Genomic DNA, 23,125 nt, shown 5'->3' on the forward strand with positions numbered 1-23,125 from the left:
CGCCCCTGCATGCCTAGCTCTGTGCCGCCACTTTACACATCAAAGCTAAAGCCAAAGGAAGGTATCGTTGTGCGGCACGCGAGAACACTTTCACATTCCATGTCCAGCTGCCATGTTTCTCCAGGCAATGTTTACAAAAAGGAAAGAGCCAAATGAAAAGCGTTTGAAGCCACAAGAAATATTGATGAAGAGGACAAATGCGTCGAATGAATCAGCTCGCTCACAGGTGCCCTGGCAGATGGGATGACATTCTCTTTTCCGTCCACCTGTCCGTCAGACACTCCAGCAACAACCCCTCACTTTTGGAGAGTCATTAACCACCATCAGACAAACGCAAATTGCCTGAGGATATTAACTCTCTCATTGGCAAGCGATGAGAATTGCCCCGTGTCTTTCCCCTCTTGCAAATGAAAGGATGCAGCATTTTTTGACTCTTGCATGCAAAATGACAACAATGCATAGGCAAATCCTAATGATGGCAATACAGGGTGACACATTTAAGGTGACCCATTTAACTGACCCATTTAAGGTGGAATCAGGTATCAAACAGGGATGTGTTATTGCCCCAGCCTTATTTTCCATCTTCATCGCTATGATACTTCATCTTGTTGACGGGAAGCTTCCCACCGGAGTGGAAATCATCTCTCAAACAAACGGCAAGCTATTTAACCTATTTAAAGCTAAAACCAAGATTACAACAACATCTGTTATAGAACTCCGGTATGCTGATGACAATGTTGTCTGTGCACATTCAGAAGAAAATCTACAAGCCACTCGAAACACATTTGCAGGAGCATATGAGAAGCTTGGCCTGTCATTAAACATCAAGAAAACCAAACTGCTCTTCCAGCAGTCACCGGCCAATTCCTCTACAATGCCAGAGATACAGCTTAATGGTGTAACATTAGAAAATGTTGACCATTTCCGCTCCCTTGGCAGCCACCTCTCTACCAAAGTCAACATCGACACCAAAATACAACACCACCTGAGCTCTGCGAGTGCAGCATTTTTCTGAATGAAGCAGACAGTGTTTGAGGACCAGGACACCCGAAGGGATACCAAGGTGCTTGTTTATAGAGCTATTGTCCTCCCAACCCTGCTATATGCCTGTGAAACGTGGACTGTCTGCAGACATCAACATTAAGACTGAAATTTAACACCACCTGAGCTCTGCGAGTGCAGCATTCTTCCAAATGAAGCACAGAGTGTTTGAGGACCAGGACATCCATAGGGATACCAAAGTGCTTGTTTATAAAGCGATTGTTCTCCCAACCTGTGAAACATGGACTGTCTATAGACATCAACATTAAGACTGAAATTCAACACCACCTGAGCTCTGCGAGTGCAGTATTCTTTCAAATGAAGCACAGAGTGTTTGAGGACCAGGACATCCATAGGGATACCAAGGTGCTTGTTTATAAAGCGATTATCCTCCCACCCCTGCTATATGCCTGTGAAACGTGGACTGTCTACAGACATCAACATTAAGACTGAAATTCAACACCACCTGAGCTCTGCGAGTGCAGCATTCTTCCAAATGAAGCACAGAGTGTTTGAGGACCGGGATATCCATAGGGATAACAAGGGGCTTGTTTATAAAGTGATTGTCCTCCCAACCCTGCTATATGCCTGTGAGACGTGGACTGTCCACAGATGTCACATGCAACTCCTGGAACGATTCCATCAGTGCTGCCTCTGAAAAATCCTGCAAATGTCTTGGGAAGACAGGAAGACAAACATCAGCGTGCTGGAAGAAGCAAAGACCACCAGCACTGAAGCGATGGTCCTCCAACATCAACTCCGCTGGACCGGCCACGTTGTCCGGATGCCCGACCACCATCTCCCAAAGCAGTTGCTCTTCTTCAAACTCAAGAATGGAAAACGGAATGTTGGTGGACAGGAAAAGAGATTTAAAGATGGGCTCAAAGCCAACCTTAAAAACTCTGGCATAGACACTGAGAACTGGGAAGCCCTGGCCCTTGAGTGCTCCAGCTGGAGGTCAGCTGTGACCAGCAGTGCTGCAGAATTTGAAGAGGCACGAGTGGAGGGCAAAAGGGAGAAATGTGCCAAGAGGAAGGCGCATCAAGCCAACCCCGACCGAGAATGCCTTCCACCTGGAAACCGAAGCCCTCACTGTGGGAGAAGATGCAGATCAAGAAGAGGGCTCCACAGTCACCTTCGGACCCACCAGGACACTGATCCTGGAAGACTATCCTACTCAGCCAACGAGGGATCGCCTAAGTAAGTAAGAGAGTAATACAGGGTGCAAATCAAAAGCAAGTTGCAAGACATTGGGGATTTGCAACAGACTGGAAAGAGCTGTTGCTTCAGCACTTTGAGAGTGGCGTTGACTTCTTCCTTCCATCTCAGAGAAGAAAGGTTGAGCTTGTCAAACTTTGGCCTTTAGGTCTGGTCTCTCAAGCCAGCGAAAGCAGCCTCCTGTTGTGGCTTTGTGTTGTTGCTTGCGAGCGACAAGAAATTGTATGTCGGGGGAGAGGGGGGTGTTCTTTGGCTACCTTTGGGTCGAAGAAGAGCAGCCGAAGAAGGAAACTGTCAGTTCCAACTGTGATGAAAAAGGATTGGAAAAGGCATGCTGGGCACACGCCTTGAGTGCCTGCTGCATCTGGAAATGGATTTTGGCTTTGAAAATTCAGGAGTGTTTATGATTTACTCAGCTCAAGCCATGGAAAACTGGATCTCACCTCAGAACAAGTACAAGGGTTGAATGAAAAGTAATGCCTCCACCTTCATTACTTGGGTTTGTTTGAGAATCTATCTATATCTATATATATAACTAGTAGGCCTGGGTAAAAACGCAAAAATTTGTTTCTAAAATCGATTTGTATTTGGGGTTTTTTTTTGTTTCAATATTTAAAATAATTACAAAATTTTCCTTTTAAAAAGTTCGATATTTACGAAATTTCGTAAATGGTAAAAAATTAACGAATTGATTTCCGAAACAATAACGAATCGATTCGTTAATGGCGGACGCGACCGCAAAATACGCTAAAAATCCTCCAAAAACTTCTGAAGCTTCCCTCTCCCTCTGTTGTTGACTGTTGGTGTGAGATTATAATTTTTTTTCACTAATTAAACAAAAAACTTGCCCCAGACATGCGGAAATAATAACGAAACGACCTCGGAACAATAACGAAACGAATACAATAACGAAATACGAAGCATTTACAAAACGTGTTTAAAAATTCGGTTTTTTTAATGATTGCTCCAGAATGGTTCGTTATCGTTTTGTAATTGGAAAAATTAACGAATTATTAACGAATTACGAATTAACGAAACGAAACCGCCCAGGCCTAATAACTAGCTGTCCCCTGCCACGCGTTGCTGTGGCCCAGTCTGTTGATCTGAGAACTAAAGTAATGAGAAAGTGTTGGTTTCTAATATATGCAGAGGCGGCCCTAGGTAATTTTCAACGGTAAGCAAACAATATTTTGGCGGGCCCCCCTCCCCAACCAATCATTGATATATATTTTCTGTTGTCGTGGGAATTCTGTGTGCCATATTTGCTTCAATTCGATCATTGGTGGAGTTCAGAATGCTCTTTGATTGTAGGTGAACTATACATCCCAGTAACTACACTTGCCGCACTTGCTCCCTTGCCTGGGCCGCTTTGGGTCCGAAGGCGTGCCTGAAGACCCCGGCGTGTGCACCAAAAGTCACCTCTTCTCCTGACTTTCTCCTCAGCCATTGGGACCAAGAGAGAGAGAGAGAGAAACAGAGGTGGAGATGCCCACCTTTCCTGAAGGAAGGCGCAAAAACAAAGGAGGGAGCGGAGGTGGGAGATACCTCCAGCCGGAGGGGCTCTCTCTCTCTCTCTCTCTCTCTTGGTCCCAATGGCGGAAGAGAAAGTCAGGAGAAGAGGCAAATTTTGGTGCGCATGCTGGGGTCTTCAGACACGCCTCCAGACCCGAAGTGGGCCAGGCGTGGCGACCCCGCCCCTTGGCACACCCGCGGATTGGGGAGAGGAGAGGAGGCGGGTGGAGCGCCGGAGGATCGGGAAAGGGAGCCAGTCATGGGAAAGGGATCGAACGCAGAGAACGATTGAGCGCCGGCTCTGCTCGCGCACCCGGTGGCTGGGTGGAGCAGGAACGAGAGGGGCTAGGCGAGGCTCAAGAGCCCGGCCCCTTTGGGAAGAGGATCGCCCGGCAGCGAGGCAAGAAAGCCGAGGCTCCCCCCGGACTGCTAGGGCTGTTGTGAGCTGAGGGGGAGCTCCTCAAGTGGCGGTCGAGGGGCATTTACAGAGGCGCCTCTACACCCCTGGCAAAAAACAGTCTTCTGCGACCTCTTACTTCACGTAATGGACGAGCCGCCCCTGGCCATTCTAAAGAAGAAAGGCAGCCTTTTTGGCTTGGCTTTGCTTCCTTGCGCTGAACTTGAAACTGACTTGGGAGGCTTCTGAGGTTTACAAAGTAATAATAATAATAATAATAATAATAATAATAATAATAATAAACCTTTATTTATACCCCGCTACCATCTCCCGGAGGACTCGGTGCGGCTTACAAGAGGCCGAGCCTAAATACATCAATAAAACACAACAACAATACAACAATAAATAACTCATAAACAAAGCAAAACAATAACAATAATATCACGATGCATTTAAAAACCTGTGGCAGGGCCAAATGTAATGATTAAAATTTTAAAAATAATGCTGGGCATGTCCAAGAGAAATAGGATGGATATTTTAGGGATAGGTGGGCGTGCAGACAATCCTAAATCTCTCGTAAAGTGCATTGGTATATATTGCTTGGGAATCCTTATTCTGGGAAGGCACACTGGAACATCCACGTTTTCAAGCTCCTTCTAAAGACTGCCAATGTTGGGGCATGCCTGATGTCCTTGGGGAGGGAGTTCCAGAGTCGAGGGGCCACCACTGAGAAGGCCCTGTCTCTCGTTCCCACCAGTCGCGCTTGCGACGCAGGTGGGATTGTGAGCAGGGCCTCTCCAGATGAACAGAGAGATTGTGTGGGCTCGTAAACAGAGATGCGGTCACGCAGGTAGATGGGTCCCAAACCATTTAGGGCTTTGTAGTTAAGCACCTGCACCTTGAATTGGGACCGGAAAATGAACGGCAGCCAATGGAGCTCCTTAAAATGCAAACGAAAAAGTATTGGGTAAGTTTTGATGCTTAAGTTTTTTGTATCGGATAGCACTTCGTAACTACGAATGTAATGAATTTGATGCGACTTACGAGGACTAACGAGAAAAATGCACACCTCGAGTAGTTCCGTTACAGATAAGACTGAGACCGGACTCCGCTAACACTTAAGCCATCTGCATGATCAGTTTCCAGCCATGGCATCTATGTGACCCCTCCATATTTTCCATCTTCATTTCGTATTGACCCCCACTTTGGCATTATTGCTTTGTGAAAGCATGTGGACCCCTGAAGTCATGTCCGTACACTGTTTCCCCCTTGATCTCTTCGATCGTAGGGCCTTGAATAAGGGTTGGAAGTTCTCATGACATGGACATGGGCAATTTGCACTGCCTTTTGCACATGGTGGTGTCATGGTCCACTATATTCAAAGGAAGGATGCATCTAGTTAGACCCGTTTCTCATTCGAAAGACAGTCCTAGCAGGGAGAACTTCTATCTGCTCCAGAATTGGTCTCCAGAATCAGTGGAAGGGCTCTGAGATTCATCAAATCACTGCCAGGTTCATTGGTTTCCTTTCACATGCATTGCAATGTCTTTATGTAGTGTTGACATGATATTGCACTACTTACGAGCAGAGCCTGGAAATAACACACCCCACAAAATGACATTTAACTCTGACGGGGTTAGTCTTTGCTTGAAAAGTAACAAAACAGCCAATAATATCCTTTTCTTTAGTGCAACGAGCAATGTATATTGGTTACTACTAACACATCGCTATTGGGATGGATGTGTTTTCATTTCAATTACCGTATATACTCAAGTATAAGCCGAACTGAATATAAGCCAAGGCATCTAATTTTACCACAAAAAAAAACCTGAGAAAATGTATTGACTAGAGTGTAAGCCAAGGTTGGGAAATTCACCAGCTATGGGTCAATCTATATAAATCAAAATGTAATGTTCGTTTGTGCTATTCACAGAACTCAGAAACCACTGGGGCAATTGACACCAAATTTGGACACTATGTCCCTAACAACCCAATGTATGTTTTCCACTCAAAAAAACCACAATGAAAACCAAAAGCAGAAAGGACTTCTAAACTGCATGGCCACAAAGAGGAAACTGCATGTCTACCGAGACCCATGGCCACTCCCCTCCTCCTCCTCCTCGCGGGGAAACAGCTGGCCGTTAAAGCCAGGCGCACATGCACGGCCACACACACACACATAAGTGAGTGGAGTGGAGGTGGAGGCTTGCCGCATGGAGCCCCTTCTCTTCCCCTCCTATGTCAGGAGAGCAGTCTCCTCCTCCTTTCCGTGTTGGAAAGTGCCAGCAGCAGCAACGGAGTGCTCCACGCAAGGAAGAAGGGGAGGAGGAGGAGGAGGCGAGGAAGGTCCACAATGCTTGAATGAAGGACCTTCCTTCTCTCCCTCCCTTCCCTTCTTTCCTCCCTTCCCTTTCTTTCCTTTTCTTCTTTCCTTCTCCTTCCTTTCCTTCTTTCCCTCCTTCCCTTCCTTCCTCTCCCTCCTTCCTTTTTCCTTTCCTTCCTTTCCTTCCTCCCTCTCTCCCTTTCCTCCTTCTTTCCCTTTCTTCATTTCCTTCCCCTTCATTTCTTTCCTTCCCTCCTTTCTTCATCCCACTCCTTTCTTTCCCTCCTTCCTTCCTTCTCCTTCCTCCCTCCCTTCCTGTCCCTCTTTTCTTTTCCTTCCTTCCCTTCTTTCCCTCCCTCCCTTCCTTTTTCCTTCCTTCCTGTCCCTCCTTCCTTCTTCCTTTCCTTCTTTTCCTCCCTCCCTCCCTCCCTCCCTTTCCTTCTTCTTTCCCTTTCTTCATTTCCTTCCCCTTCATTTCTTTCCTTCCCTCCTTTCTTCATCCCACTCCTTTCTTTCCCTCCTTCCTTCCTTCTCCTTCCTCCCTCCCTTCCTGTCCCTCCTTTCTTTTCCTTCCTTCCCTTCCTTCCCTCACTCCTTTTTCCTTCCTTCCTGTCCTTCCTTCTTTCTTCCTTTCCTTCTTTTCCTCCCTCCCTCCCTTTCCTTCTTCTTTCCCTTTCTTCATTTCCTTCCCCTTCATTTCCTTCCCTCCCTCCTTTCTTCATCCCCTCCTTTCTTTCCCTTCTTCCTCCTTCCTTCCTTCTCCTCCCTCCCTCCCTGTCCCTCCTTCTTTCTTTTCCTTCCTTCCCTTCTTTCCCTCCCTCCCTTCCATTTTCCTTCCTTCCTTCCTTCCTGTCTCTCCTTCCTTCCTTCTTCCTTTCCTTCTTTTCCTCCCTCCCTCCCTTTCCTTCTTCTTTCCCTTTCTTCATTTCCTTCCCCTTCATTTCCTTCCCTCCTTCCTTCCTTCTCCCCCCTCCCTTCCTGTCCCTCCTTCTTTCTTTTCCTTCCCTTCTTTCCCTCCCTCCCTCCCTCCCTTTTTTGCTTCCTTCATGTCCCTCCTTCCTTCCTTCTTACTTTCCTTCTTTCTATGTAAGATATAAATACAATATTAAAAGGAAGGGACAGTCAAGAAGTAATGATAGAAGGAGGGAAAGAGGGAAGGAAGGAAGGAAGGAAGGAGAGAAGGAGGGAGGGAAAGAAGGAAAGAAAGAAAGACAGAGAAGCAAGGAAGGAGAGAAAGAAATAAAAAAGTGAAAGGAAAAAGAGAGGGAAGGAAGAAAGGAAGGAAGTAACCAAAGAAATGGAGGAAAGAAACAGGTAGAGATGAAACAAAGAAGAGAGATAGGGAAAGAAAAAGAGGAAAGGAAGGAAAGAGGGAAGGGAGGAGAGAAGGAGGGAGGGAAAGAAGGAAAGACAGATAGAGAAGCAAGGAGGGAGAGAAGGAAATAAAAAAGTGAAAGGAAAAAGAGAGGGAAGGAAGGAGAGAAGGAACGAAAGATAGGGAAGGAAGGAAGGAAGGAAGGAAGGAAGGAAGGATGTAACCAAAGAGCAAAGAAATGGAGGAAAGAAACAGGTAGAGATGAAAGAAAGAAGAGAGATAGGGAAAGAAAAAGAGGAAAGGAAGGAAAGAGGGAAGGGAGGAGAGAAGGAGGGAGAGAAAGAAGGAAAGAAAGAGAAGCAAGGAAGGAGAGAAGGAAATAAAAAAGTGAAAGGAAAAAGAGAGGGAAGGAAGGAGAGAAGGAACGAAAGATAGGGAAGGAAGGAAGGATGTAACCAAAGAGCAAAGAAAGGGAGGAAAGAAACAGGTTGAGATGGAAGAAAGATGAGAGATAGGGAAAGAAAAAGAGGAAAGGAAGGAAAGAGGGAAGGGAGGAGAGAAAGAGGGAGGGAAGGTTGGCCACAGCAACGCGTGGCGGGTACAGCTAGTCTATATAAATTAAAATGTAATGTTCGTTTGTGGGATTAACAGAACTCAAAAACCACTGGATGAATTGACACCAAATCTGGACACCAGACACCTAACAAGCCAATGTATGTCCCTCACTCAAAATAGGATTTGCAGAGACTTGCAAACATGTGAGGGGGAAATTCATATCTAAAAAGAATGTATACATATAGTTATAGATATACAAGTACATGGAAATCTCTAGATATCTATGTGTATATAGGATTTGCAAAGACCTGCAAACATACAAGGAGAAATCCATATATAAAATTGATGTATACAGATATATAGGTACAGAGGGATTGCAAAAGCTTGCAGGAGGAAATGCCTAGGCTTGGGCGATCAAGAAAAAAATTGGTTCTAAACTCGTTTCGTAACTAGGGGGCTCCCGCGTTTCTAATCTGATAGGATTTCCGAAATTTCCAATTTTAAAATTTCGATATTTAGAAAATTTCATAAATATGCGAATCGATTCGTTAATGGCGGACACAATTGCGCAATACGTGCAATACGTGAAAAATACCTCCAAATGGGACAGGGGGAACTTCTGAAGCTTCCCTCTCCTTCTGTTGTTGACTGTGGGTGATAAAACTAATAACTAATCCAAACCAAACTCCAGTCTTTAAAACGCTTTGAAACGGCTTGTCTAAACCCTGGCCCAACAGTTTAAAATTATTATTATTATTATTATTATTATTATTATTATTATTATTAGGGATGCTTTAATTTGATATTCCCAGCAAGAAGGCAGAAGGGGGTTTGTTGTTGTTGTTGTTGTTGTTATTATTATTATTATTATTATTATTAAGAATGAATGGCCATCTGTCATAATTTGATATTCCCAGCATGAAGGCAGAAGGGGGTTTGTTGTTGTTGTTGTTGTTGTTGTTGTTGTTGTTGTTATTATTATTATTATTATTAAGAATGGATGGCCATCTGTCATAATTTGATATTCCCAGCATGAAGGCAGAAGGGGGTTTGTTGTTGTTGTTGTTGTTGTTGTTGTTGTTGTTATTATTATTATTATTATTATTATTATTATTAAGAATGGATGGCCATCTGTCATAATTTGATATTCCCAGCATGAAGGCAGAAGGGGGTTTGTTGTTGTTGTTGTTGTTGTTGTTGTTGTTGTTGTTATTATTATTATTATTATTATTATTATTAAGAATGGATGGCCATCTGTCATAATTTGATATTCCCAGCATGAAGGCAGAAGGGGGTTTGTTGTTGTTGTTGTTGTTGTTGTTGTTGTTATTATTATTATTATTATTATTATTATTATTAAGAATGGATGGCCATCTGTCATAATTTGATATTCCCAGCATGAAGGCAGAAGGGGGTTTGTTGTTGTTGTTGTTGTTGTTGTTGTTGTTGTTATTATTATTATTATTATTATTAAGAATGAATGGCCATCTGTCATAATTTGATATTCCCAGCATGAAGGCAGAAGGGGGTTTGTTGTTGTTGTTGTTGTTGTTGTTGTTATTATTATTATTATTATTATTATTAAGAATGGATGGCCATCTGTCATAATTTGATATTCCCAGCATGAAGGCAGAAGGGGGTTTGTTGTTGTTGTTGTTGTTGTTGTTGTTGTTGTTGTTATTATTATTATTATTATTATTATTATTATTATTAAGAATGGATGGCCATCTGTCAGGGTGCTTTAATTTGATATCCCCAGCATGAAGGCAGAAGGGGGTTTGTTGTTGTTGTTGTTGTTGTTGTTGTTGTTGTTGTTGTTATTATTATTATTATTATTATTATTAAGAATGGATGGCCATCTGTCAGGGTGCTTTAATTTGATATCCCCAGCATGAAGGCAGAAGGGGGTTTGTGGTTGATATTATTATTATTATTATTATTATTATTATTATTATTATTATTTTATGTTATTATTATTAAGAATGAGATGTGTGGTCCATCCAAAAACAATCCAGAATCAGAATGGAAGAGTCAGCACTCACACGAATCCTTCTTCCTGGCCCAACAGTTTAAAACTATTATTATTATTATTATTATTATTATTATTATTAAGAATGGATGTCCATCTGTCAGGGTGCTTTAATTTGATATTCCCAGCAAGAAGGCAGAAGGGGGTTTGTGGTTAATATTATTATTATTATTATTATTATTATTATTATTATTATTATTAAAAATTAATAATAATAATAATAATAATAATAATAGTTTTAAACTGCTGGGCCAGGAAGAAGGACTCGTGTGAGTGCTGACTCTTCCATTCTGACTCCGGATTGTTTTTGGATGGACCACACTTCTCCTTCTTAATAATAATAATAATAATAATAATAATAATAATAACAACAACAACAACAACAAACCCCCTTCTGCCTTCATGCTGGGGATATCAAATTAAAGCACCCTGACAGATGGCCATCCATTCTTAATAATAATAATAATAATAATAATAACAACAACAACAACAACAACAACAACAACAACAAACCCCCTTCTGCCTTCATACTGGGAATATCAAATTAAAGTGCCCCTGACAAATGGCCATCCATTCTTAATAATAATAATAATAATAATAATAATAATAGTTTTAAACTGTTGGGCCAGGAAGAAGGATTTGTGTGAGTGCTGACTCTTCCATTTTGACTCCGGATTGTTTTCGGATGGACCACACATCTCATTCTTAATAATAATAATAATAATAATAATAATAATAATAATAATATCAACCACAAACCCCCTTCTGCCTTCATGCTGGGGATATCAAATTAAAGCACCCCTAACAGATGGTCATTCATTCTTAATAATAATAATAATAATAATAATAATAATAATAATAATATCAACCACAAACCCCCTTCTGCCTTCATGCTGGGGATATCAAATTAAAGCACCCCTAACAGATGGCCATCCATTCTTAATAATAATAATAATAATAATAATAATAATAATAATAATAATAATGGCTCAATATTGGATTATAAGCTAATTTAAATATGAATCAATAACGAATAACAAAAATAACGATCTGGATCGCCCAAGCCTACTATATATCTGTAAGAGAGATTAACAAATATTTCAGGGGGAAATGCTTTGATAAGATCAATGGATATTCCTGACTTGCAAGGGCTTCTCTCCCCCTCCTTTCCCTTTTCAAAACATTCCAGCCTGGGAGGAGACGAAAACACACTGTTAAGGGAGCAGAAACGAAAACACACTGTTAAGGGAGGGGAAGATGAGAGAGAAATATATCATGTATTGCAAACAATGGCCTCCATGCTTCAATGCCCGGCTTGACCCTATTATAAGCCAAGGGAAGATTTTTCAGCCCATAAAATTATGTATTTATTTATTTATTTATTTATTTATTTACAGCTTTTATATTCCGCCCTTCTCCTCACCCCGCAGGGGACTCAGGGCGGATTACAGTGTACACATATATGGCAGACATTCAATGCCAATTTTTGACATACAACATATACAGACATAGACAGAGGCTATTTGACTTTTTCTGGCCACCAGGGGAGCTGTTGCTTTTCATCATCCATCTGCAACACTGATGAAGCACTTCCGCATTCCCCGCATGCTTCCCCGCTGGAATGCTTTGCTGGAGTCTTCTTTATGGCTTCATAAATCAGTTAATTTAGCTTCCCCACACTTTAAGGTGGTACCTAATTTCCCTACTTGACAGATGCAACTGTCTTTCAGGTTGCAAAGGTCGACAACAGGCTACACAATTGGTTGGAAACCCACTCCAACCCGAGCTGACTTCGAAATCATGACCTTTTGGTCAGAGTGATCTTAATGCAGCTGACACTCAGCCAGCTGCGTCACAATCCCTGTGCAAGGTTCTGAAAAACTCGGCTTATCTTCGAGTATATATGGTACTTCAAATAAATTGAAAAGCAAAGCAAAAATAGCATGGGGAGTAACATGCCACCAATACTGGGTCGTGAGGAAGAGATACTTTTGCAGAAGTACTGGGCATCCAATTAATTTTTCCGAAAACAGACATTCCAGGCTCTGCTTATGAGTCTCCGATGCCATTCCTTGGCAAAGCGATGCTGCTGATATACATGCATACATGGGCTTGCAATGTCGCTGGCCCGTGACCGTGGTGCATGTGGGATGAGTTCCACTGGGAACAAGCCCTCCAACCTGCCCTTTCTCTTCTGCAGGCTCTTCTTCCAACTGGTGCCCCTATCTCCCCATGGAAGGAGAGTTGAGAGAAGTAAGTCAGCAGGACTTCTGCTAGTCCTCCTCTCAGCCAAGGGGCATGGGTGAAGCGGGAGGGAGGAGCTGTCTCTATCGACCAATCGCCAACCAATGTGTAACCTCTGTGTAATTCCGTTCTCTGGGTGAAGATTTAGCTTCCCTTCTTTTCCAAACCGTTCCAGTGTCATGGCATCCAAAGGACACTTCCAATTGTCCTTATAGATCCACAGAAGAAACCATGCGTGGTTGGGTTGCTGTGAGTTTTTCAGGCTGTATGGCCATGTTCCAGCAGTATTGTCACATGCTTCTGGATTTCAGTGGCTTCTCCGATGGTTGTCAGAGTGATCCAGCATTTCCATCCTCTCCAATAATATTCTGTGTCCGTCTCGAGTTCTGAGGATGACCTGGGAAGGAATCCCACCGGAGCATTGCAGCACACCCAAATACCTGGGAGTCACCGTGGAGCGTGCTCTGACCTACAAGAAACACTGCTTGAATATCAAGCAAAAAGTGGGCGCTAGAAACAACATCATACGAAAGCTGACTGGTATATCCTGAGGATCACAACCAGACACAATGAAGACATCTTCCCATGCGCTTTGCTATTCCGCTGCTGAGTACGCATGTACAGCATGGAATAAAACAGTGGATGGGACTCTTAATGAGACATACCACATTATCACAAGATGTCTGTGCCCCACACCACTGCAGAAATTAAACTATTTCGACAGTATTGCACCACCTGACATCCGCCGGGAAATAGCAGCCTGCAATGAAACCTCATCACACTAGAGAAAAAAATCATTTAAAATCCAGTTTCTGTCTCCTGCAGAATTCTGGGATTTGTAGTTTAGGATAGAGCCTTTTTTTACTTTATTTTCTATTGATTTTTTTACACAAGCAATCTCATATATAATCAGAAAAATATACATTCAAAAATAATGAAACGTGTCTAGATCTGTATGCAGATGGCAACTTGTACAAAATAAGTATATTATTTATTTATTTCGCGCATTTCTACCCCGCCCTTCTCAACCCCCGAGGGGGGACTCAGGGCGGCTTACAAAAGGCACAATTCGATGCCAACACAACAATAACATACAGTAGTTTACCATTCACTCGGGTTTAAGACATTTTCAAAGGAAAATCCATGCAAACTATTCCTCACTAGAACTGTTTCCATCTTGATAACAGCAATAGTGTTATCAGCTACTTCTCCCCCCCCCCACCCCATATTATAACAGCCTTAACAGCCTCATTAAACTACAAACTCAAGAATTCTGCAAAATGCAGAAACCAGATTTTAAGTGTATTTTTTCCCTCTAATGTGATGAAGAGGTGAGGCACTGACATCTCCAACCCATTCCCTGTTTGGATATCAGCCAGCAAGCCAATGCTTTAGATCAAGAAATAGTTTTCTAAGATCTGCAGAGATACTCGCAGGAACAACTCAGCAAGCGAGAGTCCAAAAGTGGCAGGCTCAAACCCAGAACCTCAACCAATGGCTGATACCAGATAAGAGACTCCACCCTGGGCACACAAAAAACTGGGAGACTTGGAAGGCGCTGAACTGACTGCGCTCTGGCACCACGAGATGTAGAGCCAACCTTCAGAAATGGGGCCACAAAGTGGAGTCCACGACATGCAAGTGTGGAGAAGAGCCAACCACTGACCACCTGCTCCAATGCAACCTGAGTCCTGCCACCTGCACCAGGGAGGACCTTTTTACGGCAACACCAGAGGCACTCCAAGTGGCCAGATTCTGGTCAAAGGACATTTAGTTCAATCCCAAATTTCTAAACTCTGTTTCGTTTTTAAATACATTACATAGGTACCCTTGGTTCACTTCTGACATGATGAATAAATAAATTCTGTGTCCAGGTTGTTTCATCAAGTGACTTCTCTGGTTGAATTACTCTGGAGTGGAGTGCCTTTTATGTTCTTTGATTCGTATCTGGCCATTGCTGTGTTTGGTGGTCCCTATGTAGAGTTGTTCACAGCTGCACGTCATGCAATAGACTCCTGCAGTGGTGAGAGGATCCCTCTATGAACAGCGAAGGCCCTGCAGACTAGGGCTGGGCAACCACAGAAAAAATTGTTTCTAAACTTGATTCGTTTTTAGGGGGTTTTTGCATTTCGATTTTTAAAAGAATTCCGAAATTTTTCTTTAAAAAAGTTCGAAATTTACGAAATTTCGGAAATTACAAAACAATTACGAAACAATTACGAATCGATTCGTTAATGGCGACCGCGCAATACACTAAAAAAACCTCCAAATGGGACAGGGGGAACTTCTGAAGCTTCCCTCTCCCTCTGTTGTTGACTCTTGGTGTGATAATTATATATTTTTTTCACTGATAAAACAAACAACAACTATAAAACTTGCACCTTACATGCGGAAATAATAACAAAACGATTTCGAAACGATTTCGAAACAATTACGAAACAATTACGAAACGAATTGAAAAATTCGTTTCGATTTTTAGTTGCTCCTGAATGGTTCAATATCGCTTCGTTATCAAAAAAATAACGAATTAATAACGAATTACGAAATTAACGAACGAAACCGCCCAGCCCTACTGCAGACTCCTTCAACCAGAGAAGTCAGCCATAGCAGAGCACCTGATGACCCAACCTGGACACAGCATACTATCTGAGAAAACAGAAATGCTGGACCACTCTCACAACACAGAGAAGCCATTGAAATCCGCAAGCAATTTCAACAGAAAGGAGGAAACTATGAAAATGAACAAAGTTCGATTAGCAGTATTAAAAACACCAGAATCAAGACAGTAAATAAAGATCACCACTCAGCAACAGGGAAATTCCAGATAGCAAACAATCAAGTGCCAGTTAGCACCTCCCAAAGGATGCCCCCAGGCAGCAACAGACAAGCTTTGCAACTGCAAGGCTACTCAATGGCAATCAAGCTTGCTAATTGCAACATTCACACTTGCTTTAAACAGACACCCTGGACATTCCACAGGCAGATATATACTAGGCTTGGGTAAGTTCGTTCGTTAGTTTCTAAAATCGTAATTAATTTGGGTTAAATTACCGTTTGATCCAATTTCGAGCCCTGCAGGAATAGTGGGAGGAGCAATTCCAAACTGAAACAACTTCCCCATTGTTCGGAATTATTTTCGGATGTGGCTTTGCACGCCCGGTGATGCAAAGAGGGACGAGGTGGGTGTGGCTAAGAACAGCTTTTCTGAAGGCCACTGGGGGAGTGGCCTTCAGGAAGAGCTGTTCTTAGCTACGCCCAACTCGTCCCTCTTTGCATCGCCGGGCATGCAAAGCCGCCAATGCAAAGAGGGACGAGGTGGGCGTGGGTAAGCACTGCTCTTCCCCAGTGGCCTTCGGGAAGAGCTGTGCTTAGCCACACCCACCTCGTACCTCTGCAATCCATCGCCGATCGTTGCCACCCAAGGAAGGGAAACTAAGAGGTTAGTTTTAAAATCTCGCAGTTTCCCTTACCTGGGTGGCGGCGAACGGCGATGGATTGCAGAGCAATGAGGTGGGTGCAGCTAAGCATAGCTCTCCTTAGAGGCCTCACCCTCAGCGACCACCAAGGAGAGCTGCACTTAGCCATGTCCACCTCGTCCCTCTGCATGACAGCTTGCCAGAGAAAGGAAGTTGCGAGATTAAAACTAATACTTTTAAAATCTCGCAGCTTCCCTTCCCTGGCAAGCTGTCATGCAGAGGGACAAGGTGGGCACGGCTAAGCACAGCTCTCCTTGGAGGTCGCTAGGGGCATGGCCTTCAGGAAGATCTGTGCTTAACCACGGCCACCTCATTCCTTTGCAATCCATCGCCGTTCGTTGCCACCCAAGGAAGGGAAACGGCGAGGTTAGTTTTAAAATCTTGCAGTTTCCCTTCCTTCCCTGGTGGCGAGCTGCGATGCAGAGGGACGAGGCGGCGACATCCGAAACAAGTTTTGAACTTTTTTTTTTGGATCACTCAAGCCTAATATGTACCCCACTTGCCTCACTTCCAACAGACCTCTGAAGATGCCATTATCCACAGATGCAGGGGAAACTGTCAGACTGTAGGGTCTAAATAGTAGGCTTGGGTGATCAAGGAAAACTTTGGTTCTAAACTCGTTTCGTTTCTAGGGGGCGCTGGCATTTCGATTTTTATAGAACTTCGATTTTTATAGAAAATTTTGAAATTTACGAAATTTTGTTAATTACGAATCGATTCGTTAATAAGGTGGCCGTGGCTTCGCCCGGCTCCTCCTGAAGGCCACGCCCACCTCATTCCCCTGTCATTCATCGCTCTTTGCAGGCAGCCAGGGCAGAGAAACTGTAAAATTGCTTTTAAAATCTTACAGTTTCTCTGCCTGGATGCCTGCAAAGGGCGATGAATGGCTGGGGAATAAGGTGGGCGTGGCCTCGCCCAGCTCCTCCTGAAGGCCACACCCACCTTGCAAAGCTGGTCTCTCAAAGCCGCAGATGCAAAGAGGGAGGAGGTGGGGGTGGCTAACAGCTGTTCTTGAAGGCCACGCCCCCAGCATTTACGATTCACTGGCGGATCGTAAGGAAGATGGCGGACGCGGCTTCGATATGGGCAAAACACTTCCGGGTTGCTAAAACGTGTCAATATCACTTCTAATTATGAAATAATAACGAATAAAGAAATTAACGATCTGGATCACCCAAGCCTACTAAATAGCAATATTAAATAACCACTCACAAGTCGGCTTGCTTTGAAATGGATATATTGCTTGTATCTCCGCAGCGAAGGAAGACACTACGGACTTTTTCCCACCACCACTTCCTTTTATACACCTTTCCTGCCCATCTCCCCCTCTTCTCAGCTTCCTTATTAGAACTTGTTGCTTCACAAGTTCCATAACATGGTTTCCAGCGCCCTCTGCTAGCTTCAGAATGTCACAGAGAGAATTGATTCAGTCATAGAATCAAAGAGTTGGAAGAGACTCTTCCAACTCATGGGCCATCCAGTCCAACCCCATTCTGCCAAAAAGCAGGAATATTGCATACAAATCCCCCCTGACAGATGGCCATCCAGCCTCTGTTTAAAAGCTTCCAAAGAAGGAGCCTCCACCACACTCTGGGGCAGAGAGTTCCACTGCTGAACGGCTCTCACAGTCAGGAAGTTCTTCCTCATGTTCAGATGGAATCTCCTCTCTTGTAGTTTGAAGCCATTGTTCCATTGCGTCCTAGTCTCCAGGGAAGCATAAAAAGGATGATTCAGTCAGGATGTCATGGAGGGAATTTGTGATATCTTCATTTCGTCGGAAATGGACTCCTGACAGGAACATCAGGAAAGAATGCTACGAAACATGGCCAGACAGCCCAGAAAATTCACAGCAACTCAGTTATTCTAGCCATGAAAGCCTTCGACAACACATCAAGCATGGTTGGTTGAGTCGCTCATATCAGAATCTCTCCCCACTTCATGCCTTTTTTCATTGTTTTTAGGAAAATCTGAGCAGATTCCAGGAAGATTTGCTTTTCCCAATTCTCTGCGATCTATTTAAAAAAAAAACATTGGGACACACCTGTATCAAAGGTTTAAGTCTGATGGTCACCTTCTTTAGGTCTGATGGCCTGATGGTCTGATGGTCACCTTCTTTAGGTCTGATGGCCTGATGGCCTAATGGTCACCTTCTTTAGGTCTTTAGGTCTGATGGCCACCTTCTTTAACATGGGAACTATGGCCAAATGCAAATTTATTTTCACAATAATATTCCCATGGTGGTGATTAGACAATGCCATTTATTTCAATGGGTCTACTCAATGAGGGTCCAAACTTAGGTGACGTGTTGTCGTTTCGTGATGTGCAGCTAGGAAGCTCTAAATAGAATTTGCAGCATCTCCACCAAAGCTTCCTAACCATTGTAAACCACTGCAAAGCATATGTTGTGCTATTGATATAGTGCAATGCATCCTACATAATCCTGGGATTTGTAGTTTGTTGAGATACCTCAAGCAGCTACAAATCCCAGGATTCAATAGCAGTAACATTGACTCTTAAAATGCTGTAATTGGAAGAGGGGAGGTGGTATCTGTCATCAGTAATTGGGTGCATAGGATTTTGTATATGTTTCATACATGGGAGGAATTCGAGTCTCTGTTCTCACCCCTTCAATCTATTTCATATTAAAAATAGATTGGAAATATGTCTCTGGATCACCTGTGAACATGATCTTGCTCTCTCTCCCTGGTCCGTCCTGGGCAAAGAGGCAAGATTAGTTCATAAAGTATCTGTCAAGGATACTGTCTGCATTCAGATTGTCCAACAACCCGTCCCTGAGCACATCTCCACTGTAAATATGCTCACCTTTGAACATCGTCATCTTATGTGTCCATCATGGAAGGAGAACAGGTTGTCTCAGTAGCCCAAGGCTTGGCAATTTACTAGTCCGTCTCCAATACATGTGTCAGCTCCCAGCCTATTTGTTGCACTCTGGCCTGGAATCACCTTTGCACCACACACACGAGTCCAGTGTTACTAACTAAACAGCTAGAAAGCAAACATGAAAAGGCAAAAGGCAATACAAAAATCAAAATCCAAAAAAGCAATAAGAAAAAAAGGCTATCAGAGTTCTGTTCAAAAGTGACAAGGTATGTGGAAAAATCAGGAATCAAAACATAAGCATAAGCCTACCCTGGATGGCGAGGCGCTACGCCCGTCTCTGAGAGGTCCCCTCTAACTTGTGGGGTTCCTCAGGGGGCCATTCTCTCCCCTCTGCTGTTTAACATCTCTATGCGACCACTTGCTCAGCTGGTCTGAGATTTTGGGCTGGAGTGTTACCAGTATGCTGATGACACTCAGCTGGTGCTGAAGATGGAAGGCCGACCAGACTCTGAACCCGATTGTTTCCATCAGTGCCTCGAGGCCGTGACTGGGTGGCTGCGTGCCAGCAGGTTGAGGGTGAATCCAGCAAAGACGGAGATCCTATGGCTGGGTCGACCGGGCAGTGGGGATATCCAGCTGCCTACCCTGGATGGCGAGGTGCTACGCCCGTCATCGTTGGTCAAGAGCCTGGGAGTCCTTTTGGACTCTCTGCTGACGATGGAGGCCCAGGTCTCTCTCCGCCGTGAGCAGAACCGCCTTCTTTCTTTCTCCTGCGGCAGGCTAGACGGCTGGCCCCCTCCCTGTCCAGGGACGACCTGGCTATGGTGATCCAGGCCACGGTCATCTCAAGACTGGACTACTGTAACGCCCTCTACATTGGCCTTCCTCTGTCGGTGATCTGGAAGCTCAAGTTGGTACAAAATTCAGGTGGGAACTCAGATGAGATGCCACATCACCCCAATCTGACTGCAGCTGCATTGGTTACCCATTGAGCACCGGATCACTTTCAAAGGGATGGGACTCACCTTGAAGGCCTTGCATGGTCTGGGGCCGATGTACCTGAGGGACCGCCTCACCCCCTCCCAACCCCAGAGATCCCTCCGTTCTGAGGACCAAGATTTATTGGAAATCCCCAGTGTCAAGACCTTGCGTCTAACAGCAACCAGACGCAGAGCCTTCACAGCAGTGGCACCATCGCTCTGAAATACTCTGCCACCTGAAGTCCGTGCCTTGCGGGACTTATCAGCTTTCCGCAAGGCGTGTAAGGCATACCTGTTTCGACAGGCCTTTGATTTTTGATATTGCTGTTTTTAAATTGTTTTAAATTGTCTTTAAATTGTGTTAGATTTTAGCCGCTCTTGTAAGCCGCTCCGAGCCCCAGGGGAGTGGCGGCATAAAAGTTCGAATAATAAAAATTAATTAATTAATTAATTAATTAAGACATAATGCTAGGCATGGGCAAGATGCAGGAGATGGGGCGTTGGTGGAGAAATACAAGCAGTCCTAAATCAATTTAAAGTGCTTTTGGGGGACATAGTGCTAAAGGTTGATTATTCTGGGAAGGCACACTGGAACAAGGGAGACGCAAGACCAGAAAATCCTAAACACCCAACAGATTCAACACCATTGACCATAAGGAGACAGGCAGGACTTTAATACATGTATCTGTTTGTCGAGTTGGCCAAGAAGGAGCCAAAGAGCAAGGGCAGCCTTGTGTGTCTGCATGCAGTGCATATATTTCTCTCTTTCACTGACTCTTTTCTTGTGCTTTGCAGCCTACCTTGAAGATCTCACAAGATGCGTAGAACAAAGCCGGAGGCTGATCATTGTACTGACTCCAGACTACGTCCTCAGGAGAGGCTGGAGCATTTTTGAGATGGAAAACAGACTCCACAACCTGCTTGTCAGTGGAGAAATCAAAGTCATTTTCATCGAGTGTCCCGAACTGAAAGGCAAAGTGAATTACCAAGAAGTCGAATCGCTAAAGCACGCCGTGAAACTCTTCTCGGTCGTCCAGTGGAACGGTCCCAAAAGCAGCAAACTGAATTCGACCTTTTGGAAGCGCTTGCTCTACGAAATGCCGGCCAAGAAAAAAGAGGTTTTGTCCCGGCGCCAAGTCCTGGATTCGGCCGAGCAGGGCCTCTTTGGGGATCTCCAAACGATGCCGAACATTGCCGTGACGGACACCTCGGCCGCGATGGTTGCCTCGCAGGCAGACCTGGGCAACTACCAACAGCCGGATCCGGTGCAAACGAGACATTACTGCAGAGGATACGAGTACGACATGCAGTCCGCCACCTTGCCCTTGGCTGCCATAAGCAGCAACCACCACACTTACTGCAACATACCCCTGACGCTACTCAATGGGCAGCTACCTCTTAATAACAGCATGAAGGACGCACAAGAGTTTCACAGGAACAACCCTTTGCTGCCCTTGTCAACGAGGGAGCTCAGTTTCACCAGTGACATATGGTAGTCGCATTGGGACACTCACTGGCTACTCGAACCCTTAACATCCGGTGCCAAAATATTTTGAAAAGTCACCGCAAACTCACTTTTATACTTGAACCTCTTTGTTTACACTTCCAAAATTATTAACAAGGGAGGGAACCTACTTTTGTAGCTCACGGATATCTTTTAATGTACAGTTTTATGGCTTCTTTATATTTCGAAAAAAAAGGGAAGCGCCGGAGAGTATTTTGAAAGAAGGGTTTAGAGCAGGGGTCCTCAAACTACGGCCCGCGGGCCACTTCCGGCCCGCCAAGGGCACTTATCCGGCCCACAGAGGAGGAGCACCACACACACACACACACACACACACACACAGTGCCGCTCCCTTGGCTGGCTCACGCTATCCGTCAGGCCCAATGGGCAGCGTGAGCCAGCCAAGGGCGGCTGCCCTACGAGAGTAGGCCACGCGTATTTTACTCTTGCGTATTTTCCTAGTTAAAGGTTTTCCTCTGACATGAAGTCCAGTCGTGTCTGACTCTAGGGTGTGGTGCTCATCTGCATTTCTAAGTCGAAGAGCTGGCATTGTCTGTAGACACCTGTCAAGGGAGAAGCAGTACTTGCGAGATGCTTTACACAAGAGTAGACTGCGTGGAGCAGCTGCCCTTGGCTGGCTCATGCTGCCCATCGGGCATGATGCAGTTATGCACTTATCCAGCCTGCGGAGGAGGAGCCCCCCCCCCCCAGTGGCTGGCTCACGCTATCCGTCAGGCCCGATGGGCAGCATGAGCCAGTCAAGGGCAGCTGCTATGCGTGGCATACTCTCGTGTAAAGCACCTCGCGAGTGCTGCTCCTCCCTTGGCAGGTGTCTATGGACAATGCCAGCTCTTCGACACCTCCAAGGTCATGTGGCTGGCATGACTGCATGGAGCGCCAGGGCAGCCTCCTTTGGCTGGCTCACGCTGCCCATCGGGCATGATGGGCAGCGTGAGCCTGCCAAGGGAGGAGGAGCAGTGAGGTGCTTTACACGAGAGTAGGCTGCACGGTGCTGCTCCTCCCTTGGCAGGCTCATGCTGCCCATCGTGCTCGATAGGCAGTGTGAGCCAGCCAAGGGAGGCTGCCCCGCCGCTCCATGCAGTCATGCCGGCCACATGACCTTGGAGGTGTCTACGGACAATGCTGGCTCTTTGACTTAGAAATGCAGAGGTGCTTTATGCAAGAGTAGGCCGCGCAGTGCTGCTCCTCCCTTGGCTGGCTCATGCTATCCATCAGGCCCGATGGGCAGTGTGAGCCAGCCAAGGGAGGCGTCCCCGGCGCTCCATGCAGTCATGCCAGCCACATTACCTTGGAGGTGTCTACGGACAATGCCGGCTCTTCAACTTAGAAATGCAGAGGTGCTTTACGTGAGAGTAGGCTGCGCTGTGCTGCTCCTCCCTTGGCAGGCTCACGCTACCCATCGCGCCTGATGGGCAGCGTGAGCCAGCCAAGGGCAGGTGCTCCGTGCAGCCTACTCTTGCGTAAAGCACCTCGCATGGTGCTTTATGTGAGAGTAGGCCGCGCAGGGCTGCTCCTCCCTTGGCAGGCTCACGCTATCCATCAGGCCCAATGGGCAGCGTGAGCCAGCCAGGGGAGTCTGCCCCGGCGCTCCATGCAGTCATGCCGGCCACATGACCTTGGAGGTGTCTACGGACAATGCCGGCTCTTTGACTTAGAAATGCAGAGGTGC

The 23,125-nt window shown here is 45.1% G+C and overlaps 1 protein-coding gene across 1 annotated transcript in view; it reads left to right on the forward strand.

The window, feature by feature from the left end:
• The window catches only part of IL1RAPL2 (interleukin 1 receptor accessory protein like 2), a 975,615-nt gene extending 953,649 nt beyond the window's left edge, over window positions 1-21,966 (forward strand). The window contains exon 11 of the mRNA XM_067471687.1: window positions 20,727-21,966. Within this exon, the coding sequence (XP_067327788.1) occupies window positions 20,727-21,427 (701 nt within the window). The 3' untranslated portion in view covers window positions 21,428-21,966. The remainder of the gene's footprint in view (window positions 1-20,726) is intronic.
• Window positions 21,967-23,125: the final 1,159 nt, after the last annotated feature.

This window comes from Anolis sagrei, chromosome 10, assembly GCF_037176765.1.
Source record: "Anolis sagrei isolate rAnoSag1 chromosome 10, rAnoSag1.mat, whole genome shotgun sequence".
NCBI classification, from domain to species: domain Eukaryota; kingdom Metazoa; phylum Chordata; class Lepidosauria; order Squamata; family Dactyloidae; genus Anolis; species Anolis sagrei.